The sequence below is a fragment of the Mus caroli genome, unplaced genomic scaffold, assembly GCF_978045245.1.
Source record: "Mus caroli unplaced genomic scaffold, Mus_caroli_1 scaffold_16, whole genome shotgun sequence".
Lineage (NCBI taxonomy): Eukaryota > Metazoa > Chordata > Mammalia > Rodentia > Muridae > Mus > Mus caroli.
In genome coordinates this window covers 5,333,636-5,347,725 of record NW_028227271.1, presented here as the reverse complement: position 1 = coordinate 5,347,725, position 14,090 = coordinate 5,333,636, and the positions used below count along the sequence as shown (strand labels likewise).

Genomic DNA, 14,090 nt, shown 5'->3' with positions numbered 1-14,090 from the left:
AGATGGTGAACAAAGAGATGGACAGCAAGGAGCTTGTTGATAACGAAGAGAATTATATTTGTCCCCACTCAGGACTCACTGCTGTTGAGAGCCTTTGTTAAGCTCTGGCTTTTGCTCATTGTTTGTTTCCCCCCCCCCATTTATTAACTGTGTGTGTGTGTGCTTGTATGAGAGATTGTGGGTACACTTGTGCTCCAGCAAGATGTGGAGGTTAGAGAAGACACCTTTCAGGAGTCGTTGTTCTTGACTTTTTTCCCTCGTTGGGCCAGGATCTCTGGTTTCTGCTGCTGTAGTGCACACTCTAGGCTAGCTCTGTGTGATTCTCCTGACATCATCCCCCATCTTGCTTTAGGAATGCTTTCATTACACCACAGGCATCCAGCATATATATGTGTGTGTGTTCTTGTTGTGTTTGAGACAGGGCTCACTATGTAGCCCCACCTGGCCTGGAATTCACTTTATAGACCAAGTTGGCATTGAACTCAAATGCAATCTGCTTGCCTCTGCCTCCTGAGTGCTTAGATTAAAGGTATTTGTCACACATCCAGCCAAATGGATTTATTTTTAACTGTACCTATGCACATATGTCTCTGTGTGTGAGAAAGTGCCTGTAAGTGTGGGTATCTGCTGCAGGGAGAAAAATGTAACATTCTCTGGAGACAAAGTTACAAGCAGTTGTTCCACGTGGGTGCTGGGAACCAGGTCCTCCAGGCCAGAGAGGTCAGTAAGAGCCTGATCGCCCTCCACCTTTTACAACAGGTTCTGGGGAACAAACTCGGGTCAAGCTTGTCTTGCTAGTACTTTTAATGGCTGAACTATCTCCCTAGCCCATATCCTGGGTTCTTAAAGGCAAGAGACTCCCCAAAATATAGTTACTGTGCTAGGTAGTTTTATGTCAGCTGGACTGCGGTTACAGAGTCATGCAGGAAGAGAGAACCTCAATTAAGAAAATGTCTTGCGGGCTGGTGAGATGGCTCAGTGGGTAAGAGCACCCGACTGCTCTTCCGAAGGTCCGGAGTTCAAATCCCAGCAACCACATGGTGGCTCACAACCATCCGCAATGAGATCTGGCGCCCTCTTCTGGAGTGTCTGAAGACAGCTACAGTGTACTTACATATAATAAATAAATAAATCTTTAAAAAAAAAAAAAAAAAAAAAAAAGAAAATGTCTTGCTTTATCAGCTTGGGCTGTAAGCAGGCCTGGGGGACATTTTCTTTGAGTGATAGTTTGAGAAAGCCAAGTTCACTGTAGGAGGTATCACCCCTGGGTTGTATGTTGTATAAGAAATCAGGCTGAGCCGGGCATGGTGGCGCACGCCTTTAATCCCAGCACTCGGGAGGCAGAGTCAGGCGGATTTCTGAGTTCGAGGCCAGCCTGGTCTACAGAGTGAGTTCCAGGACAGCCAGGGCTACACAGAGAAACTCTGTCTCGAAAAAACCGAAAAAAAAAAAAAAATCAGGCTGAGCCAGCCTATGTATAAGCAGCAATCTTCCGTGGCCTCTGCTTCTGTTTCTGCCTCCAGGTTCCTACCCTGAGTTCCGACTCAGTGATGAACTATAATAAACCCTTTCATCCCCGGGGTTGCATTTGGACAGTAGGAGTGAGATGTTGCTGTCACAGACCTGACCTTGTGTTTTGGGGAGGATTGTGGTGGCATCTGAACTCTGGGCTGGAAAAGCTGTTGTGTGCTCAGAGTTCCGTGGGCTGCTATGGGGACTTAGAAGATAATGCCAAGAGCAGTGCAGACGACAGAGGCCTGGCTTGGGAAGTTACAGGGAGAAATTGGAGAGTCCCTTAAGTCCCTTAAAGAGTCTAAGTCTCATATTTTGAATTAAGAGTCACTAAAGTGCACATGTGGTGGCTCACACCTTTAATCCCAGGGCACGGGGGGGGGGGGGGAGGGGAGGGGGCAAATGGATTGCTGTGAGTTCACAGCCAGAGTGATCAACATAGTAAGTTTCAGGCCAGCCAGGGCTATATAGAGGGACCCCAGCCAATAATAATAAAACAAACAAACAAACAAAAAATCCAAGAACAACTAAAGTGAAACTTACTTTTACTTAATTGATACTGGACAGCGGGGAGGCTGAAGACTCGGCTGTGATTAAGGAAAGAGCAATCCAGGGTAGTGGCACAGGCCTTTAATCCCAGCACTTGGGAAGCAGAGTCAGGTGGACCTCTGACTTCGAGGCCAGTCTGGTCTACTGTCACCACGTGGCAAGGTCAGGCAGGGGGGTGGGGGGGAAAACACAATCCAGCTGCAGCAGAGACCCAGCATTTTGGAGATGCCAGCACCGTGGGACAACTGCCAAGGACAGAGGAAACTGTGGAATAACGCTGCCCTGGGCCCAGGAGACAAGCTGGCAGAGTTGAGGCTATGGAGCACTTTGGGGCCCAAAGAACCATGAGGAGGCCCCAGCACTGGCCTTTTTACCGGGCTGGACTCTGGTTTTGCTTTGCTTTGTTTGTGATTGCCTTTTTGAAGTAATAATGTATGTAACTTATTTTTTTTTATCTCACAGGACTCCACGCTTAAGAAACTTCAGAATTTTACAGGGATTTTGAATGTTTTAGAAAAACATTGAACTTTAAAAGAGACTTCGGATGTTTCTAAAGAGACCGGGTTTCTTTATACCTTTGAATTGGTAACAAATATGGGAAACTTCAGCATTGGAATGTTTTATGTCATTATAACATGCCATGTTGAGGGTAACTGAGAAAGGAAAGGGTCTAGTTGAACAGTGATGTGTTTGTGTGTCATATTGACAAGAGGTCAACTGTACTGACTAGTTGATGACAACTTGATAGAAGTTACAATCATTTGGGAAGAGGAAGCCCCAATCAAGAAATGACCTCGGGCTGGTGAGATGGCTCAGTGGGTAAGAGCACCCGACTGCTCTTCTGAAGGTCCAGAGTTCAAATCCCAGCAACCACATGGTGGCTCACAACCATCCGCAACGAGATCTGGCGCCCTCTTCTGGAGTGTCTGAAGACAGCTACAGTGTACTTACATATAATAAATAAAATCTTTAAAAAAAAAAAAAAAAAGAAAAGAAATGACCTCACCAGATTGTGAGCCAACCTGCAAGGCATTTCTCTCGATTGATGATTGGCATGGAAGGGCCCAGGTCACTGTGGGCAGCACAACCTTTGAATTTTATGAATCAGGTGAGGGCTGACTAGCCGCTCAGAGGCTAAGGGGCCAGGCAGCTTTTTCCCAAGGACCTGGTTTGATTCACAGCATCCATATGGTGGCAGGCAACTGTCTGTGACTCTAGTCCCAGGCCCCATTCAGGCCTCTATGGACACTGTGTGTAGTATGTATGTGGTACACAAGCATACATGTAGGCAAAATACTCATGCACATAAAAATAAGTTCAATATCTGGGGAAAACATCAGGAAAGCAAGCTGAGCCAGCTACGGTGGTACACTGTTAGTCCCAGCACTCAGGAGGCAGAGCCAGGTGGATTTCTTTGAATTTGAGGCCAGGCTGGTCAACATAGCAAGTTCTAGGACAGTAGCCAGGCTTCCACAGAAAAGACCATTTATCAAAAAGAAAAAAGAAAAAAAAAGCCATGGGGAACAGGCCTCTGGGTAGCACTCCTCTATCGCTTCAGTTCCAGCCTCCAGGTTCCTACCCTGACTTCCTGTCCTGACATCCTTCAATACTATAGAATCTGTGAGGTGAAGTTAACCCTTTCCTCCTCAGCTTGTTTTTGGTCACAGTGTTTATCTCAGCAATAGAAACCTTAAGACCATTATGCATTCCTGCTGCGGTCGGTGGGTGCTCTGACATGCCTTTAGTGTGATTGTTAACATCTCCACTTCTCACCTAAAACTTTGTGATAACACTCCACCAGGTTAGGTCCCCACTCCCTTGCCTCCATATGCCTATGGACTGCTCACCCCACCCTAGTGCTTCCACAGCATGCCTCGTGGAACCTCAACAAGGAGAGGAAACCTAATGATGAAGACCTTGAGCCCTCCCACAAATGTATGGCAGAGTGAAAGGAAGACAAAAATGACTGACAGCTTCCTATGGTGGAAAGGGTGGGTGTGGCTGGAGAGACCCCCTCAGGTCTTCTGTCCTTCACCCTCTGGTGTGTGGGGAGCCAAGGGTCAGGAGAGGTTGGCCTGACACAAGCAGGGGTGGATAGAAGTGCTACTCCCCTGTAACCAGCTGCTCCACACCACTCTAAGCTTCCTAGCCATTTGGTCAAGGTAGGGCTCCTCCAGAGTGTGGTCTTTTCCCTCCCTCCAGCTGCCACCCGAGCCCAGTAAAAGCTGAAACTGTAGCCACCCACCAGTTCTGTGGGTTGCAAACTCCCACCCCACCACTGACCCCAGTCCTGGGCCTGAGCCCAGCGCCTGTGCCAGGAGGGGGTGTTGGCCCTGCTGACCAAATCCAATTGGAATTTGTCAAGGTTGTGGTTTGGGGCTTAAGTCGGCCACAGAGCGTGCATGCTATGGAAAGAAAAGCTAGGAAAGAGAGGGAGGCAAAGGGACCGGACCGATGGGGAGGGAAAAGGAAAGTTAAAAGACTCTCTCTCTCGCCACAGCCCCATCTGGAGAAGGCCTCTTCCTAGAGGGAAGGCATCTGCACTCTGGATGTTCCCTGTTATTCTCGGTTGTATCCAAGTCCATCTTACTTCAGTCCCCTCTCCTTTCTCCCTCTCCTCATTCACACATTAGGTTAGCAGGTGTCTGACATCTCCCGCTAAGCTGTTGCCATGGAGCCGAAAGGATGGGTGAATTCAGGAGGACATGAGTTCAGTTCTCAGCATCCATTCCAGGCAGCGCACAACACCAGGGGATTCATGACGCTCTTCTAGATACTCATATACATGCACATATGCATATATATATATTAATTTTTAAAGATTTATTTGCTTATATAAATGTTCTGCCCACATTTATGTCTGCGTATCACGTGCATACCTAGTGCCTCTGGAGGTCAGAATGGGGTATTGAATCCCTTGGAACTGGAGTTAAAGACTGTTGTGAACTGCCCAACTGTGGGAGCTAGAAATCAAACCCAGGTCTCCTGCAAGAGCAACAAGCACTCTACACCAAGAAGCCATCTCCCCAACCCCCTCCCTCCCCATACTTTTTTGGTTGTTTTGTTTGTTTGTTTGTTTGTTTCTGTTTTTTGAGGTAGGGTATCTCTATAGAGCCCTGGTTGTTCTGGAACTGACTCTGCAGACCAAGCTAGCCTTGTTGAACTCACAGAGATCTGCCTGTCTCTGCTTCCTGAGTTCCACGATACCTGGCCTCCCACACTAAAAAGGTGTGATGTCACCATGGAGTACTGCCATGATCCAACAGTCCTCATGGTCCCCTTGGTCCTGTCTCACCAGATAACCTATCACCTAGAGAAATATAGGGAGCTATTTCTGCATTACCTCGAAGCATGATTTTGGCCTTTTTAAATAAAATATATTTTTTGATTTTCTGTATTAGTGTTTTGCCCTCATATGTCTCTGAGCCATGGCTGTGCAGAAGCCTGCAGAGGCCAGACAAGGGCACCAGAACCCCTGGACTGCAGTTACAGATGGTTATGAGCCACCATGTGGGTGCTGGGAACTGAATCCATGCCCTCTGCAAAAGCAGCAGGTGCTACCTCCAGCTTCCCTGGGAGCATCTTATAGCCCCCAAATGTGCAGGTGCTCTGAAAGGTCTTTTGTCCATATTGCATCTTTTAATAAAAAAGATCTATTATCTATCTTTTAGAGACATGGTTTCTCTGTGTAATAGCCCTGGAGGTCCTAGAACTCACTTTATAGACAAGGCTGGCCTTGAACTCATCGGGCTCTGCCTAAGTCAGCTTCCGCACCAGGCAATTTATTTACTTTTTCTTTTTTCAAGATTTATTATTATATCTAAGTACACTGTAGCTGTCTTCAGACACACCAGAAGAGGCCATCAGATCTCATTACAGATGGTTGTGAGCCACCATGTGGTTGCTGGGATTTGAACTCAGGACCTTTGGAATAGCAGTCAGTGCTCTTAACGACTGAGCCATCCCTCCAGCCCCAATTTATTTACTTTATGTGCACTGGTGCCATTGCCTGTATGTCCCTGTGAAGGTGTCAAATCCCCTGGAACTGGAGTTGCAGACATTTGTCAACTGACATGTGGTTACTGAGAACTGAACTCAGGACCTCTGGAAGAACAGCCAATGCTCTTAACCACTGAGCCATCTCCCCAGCCCCTCCACATTGCATCTTTGTTTGTTTTGTTTTTCAAGAAGTCCTCCTGCCTCTGTCCACAATGCATCTTAAAGGTGCTTCTTTTCAAAGACATTAGGCTAGGAATTGGAGATGTAGAAAAAAAAATCTCGCCTCTCTACTTATATCTGAAAAGACAAGGGATGGGCAGCAGGTCAGGTCAGAATGGTTCCACCGCGCCTGAAGATCTAAACTCAGTCCCTGGAACCCAAGTGGTAAACGGTGAACTGCCTTCTGCACGTTGTCCCATGACTTCCATATGAGTTCCACGGTATGCCTGCATCCACTCGCATGTGCACACACACACACACACACAAATAAATAAATGTAGAAAAATTGAAAAGATAAAGAAATTATTTTACTCAGATTAAATACAAAAAAAAGGAACATTGAATAAAGAAAGACAAAATGTATATGCCAATAATTCAGTGGCAGAGAATGCTAGTTTTGCTAAAATTATCTAATTTTTAGCCGGGTGTGGTAAGGCCTGCATGCAATCCCAGAACTTGAGAATGAGACACAGTGGAAAGTCTGAAGCCAGCCTAGGGTACATACTGACTGCCTGGCTAGCCCGGGGTACACCGTGAGATCCTTCCCCGACAAACGACACATTTTGCATTTTGAGCATAGGAATCCTCTCAATTTTTTTTCCATCACCCTTGATGTACATCCTTCCCCCCACCCCCCAAACCCCGCCCAATTCTCTGGTTTGGATTTAGAGACAACAGTACCTGTCCTTTAATTGTCCACTTAATTGTTAAGTTTAAGATCTGAAACTCCCATTGCAGACATGACCTTGTAGTATAACAAAGGGCTCAATAAGTGACAGTTGGAGGGCAAGGTCTGGCCCTGCACACCAACTCTGTGAGCTGTGTTGAACACAGCTATCCCCATCCACTTATGCGAGGTCTGTGTCTCCTTTCATTCACCCCCTGCCCATAACTATATGGGGTCTATAACAGCAGAACTGCGTAAGTATGGTGGAGGTGAGTTGTCGACATAGAGACCACAGTATAAATAGCCTAGTGTAGCTACCATCTAGCCCTTCACAGGGGGGAAAGCACCAGCTTTGGTTCTGAGTAATGATGAAGGTGACCCTGGAGCCGAGGGCTCGGGGTGAACAGCGTCTATGTACATTTGAATCTAAAAGTCCTTCACACCCAGAAGTCCACCTTGGTTTTTACAGACTAAAAACCTAAACTCAGTCTTTGAGCATCATTTCAAATCCTCTGTGGAAGTCAGCAGGATATACATTAAAAAGTCACTGAGTACAGGAGTGTAGACTTCACCTAGAGAGAGAAAAAAACACGGGCTACTACCCCGAGTGTGGCTAGACATATCACCATCTGCCACTGCCAGTCCAGTAGTTCAGTAACTTAATTTATTTTAGTTTCAAACAGGAACCAAGAACACATCTCAGTACAATAAATTATCCATTCCCACCCTTCCTGCTGAAGAAGGAAAAGGGGCCTCCAAGAGTTATGGCTAAAACCTTTCCCTTGGAGAGACCCTTTCAACAACTAAAGGGAAGGAGAAGCCTCCCAAGAGCCTGACAAGACAGCTGTCTGAGGCTTCCCTGCAGTACTCTGTCCTTTTCCAACCGAAAACCTCTCATTATTGTCACCCGAGGTCCCATAAGAGGAGGTTCTGGGCTGCAGTGGAGGAGTTTGAGAACCACAAATAGGAAGAGGTGGTCTCTTGCTATATATATATATATGGGTCTTATTGACTCCACACAATGCCTGCTGTTATCCTTCGAGGAAGAGGAGTGGCCTGAGAAAGATAGACTCCCTATCCAAAGGAAGTAGGAATCTGAGCCCGAGGGACCTGTAGGTAGAGAAGACGCTAACAGTACAGTGCATTTCATCTTAGTCTATTCGAGTGTTTAAGAACAGAATGTGGGGCCACTTCCCCCACAAAAGGCTGCTCATTACAGATTCCACCTGACCCTACACCCCCAGAGCTGTTCTCAGGTATATGATCTGAGCTTCCGGGAGCCATAATAAACCCTAGACAGAAATCCGAGCAAAGGGCTGAAAGAGAGCAGCCCTCACACAGTGCTCCTCCTCCTCCTCGTCATCGTCCCTAGGTGAGGCTCACCTTCACTTACACACATTGACCCACTCCGTGACTTTACACTCATCACACAGCACATAACAGCACCAGTGGAATCGACAGTGGCAGCGCTCCACTCGCGTCTGCCGGAGCACGTTGTGCCCACGGCCACAGCACAGGCTGCCACAGCCATCCAAGAGGCGGCTGGTCTTGTTGCAAGCCCGGCCTCTCGTGCCTGGGGAGCCCAAAGTAGGGTCTCGCTCACAGAAGTCAGGAGACTTCTCAAAGTAAACCAGCTCTCCGGAGAGGCGCCTCGGACGGAGGCGGGGCTGGAACGCTCCAGAGTTGCGGTTGTGGGTATCGATAAAGATGGCTCTGCTCAGCCGCTCCCTCAGTGCTGCCCCGATGGCCCGGAACTCTGGCGCTGCCCTCCAACAGGTCTTGAATTGGCAGCTGCCTGAAGTCCCATGGCATTTGCACTTCCGCTTCAGGTTTTCCGTTACCACCTACAACGTCAGGGTGACAGAGAGGGGAGCGATGAGGGGGTGCAAATGAACAGAGCAAGGAAGGGAACGGAAAGGAAGCATTTACGTTGATCACTAGCTCACAAGGAGACAACAGCTCTTTCCAGAATAAACATGGATAAAATGGAGTCTGAAGGCCAGAATGTCCTAAAGTCTGTCAGGCAAGGCAGCTGTTGTAACAGTGTCTATGCAGTAGCCGGGGTGCGTGGTGGCACACGCACACCTTTAATCCCAGCCCTTTGGAGGCAGAGGCAGGCAGATTTCTGAGTTCGAGGCCACCCTGGTCTACAGAGTGAGTTCCAGGACAGCCAGGGCTACACAGAGAAACCCTGTCTCGAAAAACAAAACAAAAAAACAATGTCTATGCAGTGAGCCAAGTACAAGGCACTGTATAGAATACAGTATATGAGGGGCTGGAGATGTGACCAGATAGTTAAGAGCACTGGCTGCTGCTCTCCCAGAGGACCTGGGTTCAATTCCCAGTACCCACATGGTGACTCACAACAATAACCCTGTTGGAGAGATGGCTTAGTGGTTAGGAGCACTGACTGCTCTTCCAGAGGTCCTGAGTTCAATTCCCAGCAACCACATGGTGGCTCACAACCACCTGTAATGGGATGGAATGAATGCCTTCATCTGGTGTTGTCTGAAGACAAAAACAGTGTACTCACATACATTAAATAAATAAATAAATATTTTTTTTAAAAAGACAATAACCCCAGTTCTAGGGAGTCCAAAGCCCTCTCCTGGCCTCTGAGGGCACCAAACACACAAATGGTGCCCAGACCTATACATGCGGGCAAAGCACTGATACACCTTAAGTTTAAAAAAAAAAAAAAACTAATAATAAGATACTATATGCTAGCTCAGCCTTAACATATGGTAAAGGCCACCAGGCAGCTTCCTATAGATTTTAAACATATTTCGGGTGACTGCTAGCGACAAGCTTGCTAGTAACAAAATCACTCACCAAACCTCATCCCATTACTCTGCGGGGCCTCTCTTTAGGAGGGAGGGAGGGAGGGAGGGACGGAGAGAGTCTGAGAAAAGCCTGGCTCGGTGGCCACACCTACAGCCCCAGCCCTCAGACTGGGAGGATTCCAAATCTGAAGCTAGCCTGTACTACACAGCAAGGCTGTCTCACAGCAAGGCTGTCTCCGAACCGGAAGGAGACCCAGGCCGAGGTAAGCACACACACCTGGCGTCCCACCCTGTTGTTGTGGATCCGCATTCTCGCCTGGATGTCCCGGGGAGCTTCCCTGGAATCCAAGAAATCCCGAGAGAACTTCTCTCCGAAGTCCATGTCGTGGTTACAGCCACCCCATTCCCACGTGTCCTGGGGGCCCGGGCTGGGGACTGAGCCAGGAACAGGGCTGGGCTGGGAGATGGGGAAAGTCTTGCCCCGAGACAGTGCCTGAAGCTGCAGCAGCTTGGCTCGAAGCCGGTCTTGCTCACCACTACCCTTCCAGCCGCAGCCACAGCTCACCAGCTTGCCCAGGCTGCAGGCTGTGGCAACAGCATGCATGACCCCAGCAGCCAGCATGGAGAAGGAGAACGCACTCTCGCGGAAACCTGGGGAGAAAATGGATTGGGGTAAGGTTGACAGGGAGCTGAGGGGGGAAGGCAGATGGCAGGCTGAGAAAGAGACACCAGCCACCCTCTAATAGCAAAAAAAAAAAAAAAAAAAAAAAAAAAAAAAAAAAAAAAAAAAAAAAAAAAATTCCAATTAGATCTTCTATGTAGCCCAAGCTGGCCTTGAACTCTTGACAATTCTCCTGCCTCAGCTTCTCTAGCGCATAGGTGTGAACTACCACCAGTAGCAGCAGCCAATGTCAGAATTTTCTGAGTCCTGACTCTGTCATTTATCAGTTGAGTGATTTGGGACAGCATCCTGAGACAAGAAATAACACCAGGCCTCAGACCCATGGGTCAGGATACCACTAAAGCCTCTGTAAGTCTGTCACTTTGGGGTGTGACAGTGGTTCTCAACTTTCTTAAAGCTATAACCCTATAATACAAGTTCCCTCAGGTTATGATGACCATAATTTGCATAAAATTATTTCATTGCTGCTTCATATCTGCAATTTTGTTGTGAACCACAATATAAATATTTGATAGGCAGGATATCTGACTTTTGACCCCTCAAGGTCAACCCTCAGGGACTGAATATCCTCTCAGCCCTCCAGAGAGGTTGAGAACCACTGGCCTAGAGAGACCTCTGGATTTGAGATAATTCAGAAAGAGTCCTGAGGACTTCTGAAGGTGTGTTCCAGGAGTTCTGCATCTCTCTGCAGGGAGCTTGGGGGGCACACCTTTGGCTTTGGGGGTTCTTCCCTCACCTTATTAAATGAGTCTTTTAACCACACTACCATCTACCACTGCAGTAACAACCCCTAGCATGCTGGAGCTGCCCACCCCCTTCCCAAGTTCTAGTTTTATATTTGCCCTTTATGTTTATTCTAACCTGCTATTACCTTATAAAATACTGGGAGGAGGAGAAAGTCAGGAGTGATTTTCCCCAAGGCCCTTTTAAAAGGTTGGCTTCTCTGTTATGTTGGGGGGGGGGGGGTCATTGAGGAGGAGGAGGCTTGGGATGACAAATCTTTCCCAGGCTTAGAGAGACATCCTCACCATCTGGGTGTCAAAACCTTCCACTATATCAGGCCCTGCAGAGAAGGAGGGGGGGGGGGTCCCTCGTTTCATTTTAAGCAAGGGCACTTGCAAGCAAGAGTTCTGAGAAGATGAAAGACAGTTGGTTGGTTTGGAGGCCAGGCCCCTCTTACCCGGGAATCTAGGGCTCCAGGGCCAGCCCCAAGATCCCCCAACCATCCAAGGGTGAAGCTGTTTGCACACGTCTTGGGAATTCCCCTCCAGATGGCAGCTGCCTATTAACCCCATAGTCCCCAAAGCACTATCCTATCCCTGGACTGAACCCCCCCCCGCCCCCTCCCGTGGATCATTAGTCCTCTGGGAGTAAACTTCAGTTGAGTATAGGGAGAGGCAATGGAGCCTCCCGGACCATTCCTTCTAGACTAGGCCAGCAGTGACCTGTTTTGTGGCCCTCCAGCCATTCCTCACCTGTTCAGGTGAGGGACACCTGGGGCTCCCACAGCACAGAGGAGGGGGCTACTCCCCAGCTTCAAAGCCATCAGGGTCTTTGTTCCCAGCTTTGGCTCCTGGGAACCCCAGCAATTAGGGGAGCAGGTTTAACCCTTAAACGGTTGGGGGCGTCACCCCACCCCCGCTGAGACTCTGGGGACACCAGCCTGGACTTGTCTGGGTGGAGAGGGAGGGGAGAGAAAAATAGGGGGTTGGGGGGGTGTTTGAAGCTTCTTGGGTTGGGGGCATCTCTTGTTCACAGGTGCATCCCAGATCCGAATTAGGTGGAGGCAGAAAAGGGAGGCCCTGGGGTAGGGAAGCAGGGACCCAGCTGCCTCGCCAGCGACGCAGGTGGAAGGCAGGCAGGCAGGCAGAGGCCCAGCCGGGTGACCAGATCTAGCTGAGCGCGGCTCCTGGGGAAATTCCCGGAGAGGCCCCTCCCGAAGCCGTGAGCCGGTCCCTTCCCGCCTCCGCGCGCCTCGGCCTGCCCCCCGCGCCTGGGCAGCAGCACACACAGCCGCCCCGTCAGGCTCACCGCGCTTGAGGATGGCGCTGTGGTGCGGCAGCCGGCCGCCGCCCTCCAGTGCCGAGCAGTTCCAGCGCTGGTCGCGCAGCTGGTGCTGACACTCGTGAACGGCGATGTGCAGCCCCTGGAGCGCGGACGCCGTCACGTCGGGGCTGCGCAGGCACAGCCCCAGCTGTCGCTTACTCAGTCCGGACAGGGTCAAGCACACGGTGTTGGCCGTCAGCGGCGGCTCACCGGGAAGTTTAAGGCCCAGAATCTCATTGCTTAGAGCCCTGGGGACAAGCGACAAGGGTCTGGGGTCTAGTCGCACGCCCCATCCCCACCCTCCCAACCCAGATCGGTGCTTTCCCTCCCCCTGGAACTGAATAAAAAACGCTCACCGACTGAACAAAGCCAAGAACAGGAGACCCGCGAGGCCTAAGGGCGGAGGCCGAGACCGGGGCTCCTCCAGCATGTCGAAGCCCGGAGGCTCCGGTGGGCGAGTCAGTCAGCGCCTGCGGGGACAGGGACATTTGATGAGGACTAGATTGGCTCCCTGGGACCGAAGGATGCTCTGTTTCAGCTCCTTACGCCACCAATGAAGCCCCACTAGCTTTTTCTCACCCCTCCCCAAACTGTGCAATACTAGTCACCCCTTGACTTCCAGTGTCTGCGTTCTGGAACCCGTCAAAGAGGAAGGGTCCGAGCAGCTCGAGGCCCTCCGGAGCACCCCTGGAGTCCGAGCCAGCCAGACACGACTGCAGGGTCCTGGGACACTCACATGCCCATTTGAGACCGGTTCTCTCAGACCCTCGATCCCTCCTCACCAACCGCTCCCTCTCTGTGGGCCCCACGACTGATCTGCCCGCCCTTACAGGGTTAGAGGGAGGGATTAGAAGGGGGTTCCCCACCACCTGGAGGGGTGTCGCCTCCTCGTGCTGGCAATACCAGGCAAGCTAGGTTAGAAGGGTCCGAGGTCAGGCTCTTGGAACCACTCCCCGGCCCCGGCTCCCACCAGGGGGAAAGTGGGCTGCAAAGGCCCCCCGAGGGAAACCAGGTGCCCTGCGCCAAGGCCACAGATTCCCCATCTACCCCCGCCCCTTTCCTAACTACACGCTCCCTCTGCAGTGCGACACCGTCTAGTCCCCAAGGGTCCGACCCCAATTCTCACCCCACCCCCTCATTGCCCTCTGAATCCGAAGGCACTTCTTTATTCTGTAGGTATCTCTATATCTGGCATTCTCGGCGTGTCTGTGCTCTTGAGGGGGGACGCTTGCCTGTCTGTCTGTCTGTCTGTCTGTCTGTCTGTCTTGTCTGACCGCCCGCGTGCCTGTCTAGTCTCTGCCCTCCCTGTTCTCTCCCGCCCCATTACCTCCAGCGGTTCAGGTGCAGGATCCACAAGGCTCGCGGTTGAGTCACTCGGGCCCGGCTCGTGGGGCTTAAACCATGGGGAAACTGTCAGGTTCAGCCCCCTCGGCGGAGCAGCATTCTCCCAGCGCCCAGCCACTCCTCTCTGCCGCTTCCCCGGCGTCGCCGCGGCCGCCGGGAGGAAGGGAGGGTAGAAGGGAGGGAGTGATCCAGATAGCTAGCGAGCGAACCCGCGACGAAGCACCGGGGGCTTTGGCTCTGCTCGACCTAACTCACGGGTGGTTCTGCTGGAGCTGACGGAACTGCGGCC

At 50.4% G+C, this 14,090-nt stretch overlaps 1 protein-coding gene across 1 annotated transcript; it reads right to left on the bottom strand.

The window, feature by feature from the left end:
- Positions 1-7,980: 7,980 nt before the first annotated feature.
- On the bottom strand, positions 7,981-14,090 carry Wnt10b (Wnt family member 10B). Its single transcript, XM_021184083.2, has 5 exons — positions 13,785-14,090; positions 12,814-12,927; positions 12,443-12,705; positions 10,007-10,380; positions 7,981-8,790 (listed from the first exon to the last, which is right to left on the bottom strand). The coding sequence occupies exons 2-5, from the start codon at positions 12,885-12,887 to the stop codon at positions 8,332-8,334; spliced, it is 1,170 nt and encodes a 389-aa protein (XP_021039742.1). The 5' UTR covers positions 12,888-12,927; positions 13,785-14,090; the 3' UTR covers positions 7,981-8,331.

What these genes read in the sequence shown, in the direction of transcription:
- Wnt10b (XM_021184083.2), bottom strand. Translation starts at nt 12,887, where the DNA reads ATGCTGGAGGAGCCCCGGTCTCGGCCTCCGCCCTTAGGCCTCGCGGGT. An exon ending in CAGCGCCATCCTCAAGCGCG is followed by an intron (nt 10,381 to 12,442) that starts GTGAGCCTGACG and finishes TTTTCTCCCCAG; the next exon opens with GTTTCCGCGAGAGTGCGTTC. An exon ending in ACAACAGGGTGGGACGCCAG is followed by an intron (nt 8,791 to 10,006) that starts GTGTGTGTGCTT and finishes CTGACGTTGTAG; the next exon opens with GTGGTAACGGAAAACCTGAA.